This window comes from Abrus precatorius, unplaced genomic scaffold (genome assembly GCF_003935025.1).
Source record: "Abrus precatorius isolate BTA unplaced genomic scaffold, Abrus_2018 Scaffold7, whole genome shotgun sequence".
NCBI lineage: Eukaryota > Viridiplantae > Streptophyta > Magnoliopsida > Fabales > Fabaceae > Abrus > Abrus precatorius.
Window position 1 is genome coordinate 14770897 of NW_020874417.1, and position 3464 is coordinate 14774360.

At 31.2% G+C, this 3464-nt stretch overlaps 1 protein-coding gene across 1 annotated transcript; it reads right to left on the reverse strand.

Moving 5' to 3' along the window:
* Positions 1-595: 595 nt before the first annotated feature.
* On the reverse strand, positions 596-2469 carry LOC113872310 (40S ribosomal protein S3-3-like). The gene is made up of 6 exons (XM_027509767.1): positions 2294-2469; positions 2078-2225; positions 1808-1979; positions 1450-1504; positions 1234-1365; positions 596-1121 (listed from the first exon to the last, which is right to left on the reverse strand). Exons 1-6 carry the CDS (start codon positions 2321-2323, stop codon positions 951-953), a joined length of 708 nt encoding a protein of 235 aa, XP_027365568.1. The 5' UTR covers positions 2324-2469; the 3' UTR covers positions 596-950.
* Positions 2470-3464: the final 995 nt, after the last annotated feature.

Here is a 3464-nt window from a genome sequence, read left to right on the forward strand (position 1 = left end):
AAAACGATTTTACCGTCCATCCAACTCATATTTGCTTTCTGAGATCATAACTCATTCGATTTTACGAGATAACTTCAACAACCATGTTTACACCTCTGAAACTAGAAGAATGTAGCAGATAGACTAGAACTGTCAATAGCAGAACCCTAATATTGACCTAAGTATATGACTCCCACACAATTTTTAGGAAACTTGAACCTCATCTGTGTACTAAGGCAAGCGCCCTAATTCACCTTTGCTTCTCACCCATATTTCACTATCCCAAAAACAGAAACAAATCAAATCATTCAAAATGAGAAACATTAGATTACAATGAAAAAAACTCTATAACCCAAATAATAGAAGGGGGAATGCACCAAGTACAGCCTGAGTATGAGAGTACTCTGACATTGACTTTAGAATGTCGATAGGTATTTTCAAGCCATTAGCGTCTAATTTTAACAGTATGTTCATAAGAGACGGCGCAAGTTTTAATCTAATTTAAAGTTTTCCAGGTCGAAGACAAGGTATACAGTGTACTCAATCAGCCAAACATTCTATTAAAACCCAAATAAAAGCATTACTTTATGAAAAGACGTACAAAAAGAATGATTAACATACAAGAAGTTCGCTGGATACCGTTCATTCACTAGGGAGGTCAATTCACTTGGATGACAAATGTGTAGATCATGGTAAAATGTTTTCTACTAACATTATGGAACATAGTAAGATTCTTAAGCATCATATGCAATGGACAGGTACAAAAAACTGGAGTTATTCCTAATCAATGTGTGATTAGTTGATAAATGCAAACATAAAACTTAAGACTTAAATACTTGTAACTGAGTATGACAATTTCTTCAAAATTCTAGAAAGAAAATTTTGAATGTCTTTGAAAACAAACATTGCATACAATAAAAACTAGGCACTCAGCTACTATGAATTACTGCTCCATAGCACTTAAAAACATTTCAAGCAACAGGGACCTCGGCATCATTAGCCAAAACAGCAGCAGGTCGGATGTTTTCTTCCTCCTCCTTTGGAGTATGGATAGTAACAAGATCAGGGACAGGAGTTTTAGGACCCTGTTTTCCTTTAGGATCCCAATCAAGCATGATCTTCACCTTGATACCGAGAACACCCTACAGGCCAGAGAGGAAAACAATTAGGGTCACACTCCACATTAAAACAAAATGCATCAAAACCTGAAAAGGAAATTCAATCAGAAACTATGAAGAATAGAAGCAAACTAACCTGTCTAAGGAGAACATGTCTAACTGCAGAGTCAATGTAATCCTTGACTGGTTGCCCAGAAGAAATCATGTACCCATCCTTGAACTTCATAGATTTGGCTCTTTGAGCTCGCAATTTTCCACTCACAATGACCTGGACAAATCAAGCAACTATTATCACACAAAGCAACACCACAACAGCACCACATCAAAGCCAACCAATGTCTGGAGAACAAACCTCACATCCCTTGGCACCACTCTCCATAACAAATCTCAAAACACCATAGCACGCCCTGAAAGCAAAAAAGTTCAAGCATCCACAAACCCACAGAAGTATCACATTCATGCAAGAGCAGTTAAATAAACCGTCAAATTACTAATAGAAATTATGTCCATCGCGGGAACAATTAGGTCTAAATAATAATAAAATTATGTTTATCCACCAACATTAGATTTATTTTGCACAATAATAAATTATCAATTCAAAATAAAACAATGCAACTAACAAAATTATGCTTACCAATTATTTCAAAAAGAATTGTAATTATAAACAATAAATATAAGATCATGCATAAAAAAAGAATGTATATCTATACCTGCGTACAGCGAGGCCACCAAGGAGCTTGTAGCGAAGAGATTCAGCCTGAGCAATAGCACAAAGACCCCTATTGTTGACTTTCTCAGCGTAAAGTTCAACGCTGTTTTCTGGAAACTTGAACCTCTTCTGAACCACTGAGGTGAGTTCTCTGATTCTCCTTCCCTTCTCCCCTATACATATATATATATATATATATATAAGAAAAAGAACCTTCAAAATTAGATTCCAACAACAGAGCAATGGACGGTTCTAGAACAGAGGGACGCACCGAGAACGGCTTGTGTTCGAGTGGCTCTGATGATGATTTCGGTGCGCATCGGCGTAACCCTAACTTCGACACCGGAGTAACCGTCCTCCGCAAGCTCTCGCGTGAGAACCTCGTTCAGCTCCGCGAAGAACACTCCATCGGCTACGAACTGCGTAATTGGTTGATTATTAGGAACATGGATCGAAATTTATTAAGGTAGCGTAATGAATTACTCACCTTTCTCTTTTTGCTCATTTGAGTTGCCATTGTTGTGAATCGCAAAAGCACACGCACGAGGTGAAGATGAAGGTTGGGTGGTGGTGGCAAACCCCAACTTCAGAGTAGCGAGTAAGATATATAGGTAGAGGCCGTCACTGCAAAGTCCAAACCCTAGTTTTAGAAAAGAAAAATAAAATAAAATATATATATATATATATATATATATATCTTAATTTTAAGCAAAATTTTAAACAATAATGAGTTATATCAAACAAATATTTCTAAAAAATTATTTTTTTGATGCATTTTAATTTGTAATTTTTTTAAATTTCCAAAATTAAAATTTTATTTTAAAAAATAAAAGTAAAAAAAAATTAATTTAAAAATAAAATTTTCAAATTTAAGCTTAAAATAACCTAATATATATTAAGAAAATAAAATTATCTTAAATCTTTAGATAAATTTTTTGTGAGATATTTTCTTGTTCAATATTTTTTTATTATTATTTTACTTCCTTGCATTTTATTTATAAGATATTTTTAACTAAATAATATAGATTTTAAAATGTTATTAAATTTAATTCACATATTTATTTTAAAAATTATAGCATTTTATATTTACTCTTAATTAAAATAAAATTTTATTGTCATATTAATTATTAAATAATAAAATTATTCAAATAATTATGAAAAGATAAATATGAAAATAATAAATATTTATAAAATTTTGTAAAAAATTGTTAAAAATTATAAAATACCTTTAATAAAGTTAGAAGAATTAATTTAATTTAAATTTTGAATTTAATATTTAAATCATACATGTGAAATGAATTTTGGTCAATTTATTTCGACAACTCTAACCTTAAAATATTGCATAATATAAAGTCTATCAATTGCATATTAATATATAGTTAAACATATAGAGAAAAAAAATCCTTTAAAAAATATATAATTCTTTAGAAAATATTAGAGAATTTGTTGTGCTAAATTTTAAGAGGAAGAAGCAAGCTATTTCCTAAGAGAATGGTTTTCAAAATTATAAGGACATTGCTATTATGGTTTGAGTTTCTTTAATATATGAATTTTAAATGTCCTTCCAATTTGTTTTGCTATATGCAAAGGGATTATAATTTATCTATAAATGAAGAGATAGTTTCATGTTTGTATGAAATAACCTATGTCTAATATGT

Coding starts and splice junctions, on each gene's coding strand:
- LOC113872310 (XM_027509767.1), bottom strand. CDS start 2,323: ATGGCAACTCAAATGAGCAAAAAGAGAAAG. Junction 2,226..2,293: donor AAATGAGCAAAAAGAGAAAG/GTGAGTAATTCA, acceptor CCAATTACGCAG/TTCGTAGCCGATGGAGTGTT. Junction 1,980..2,077: donor TCGAACACAAGCCGTTCTCG/GTGCGTCCCTCT, acceptor ATATATGTATAG/GGGAGAAGGGAAGGAGAATC.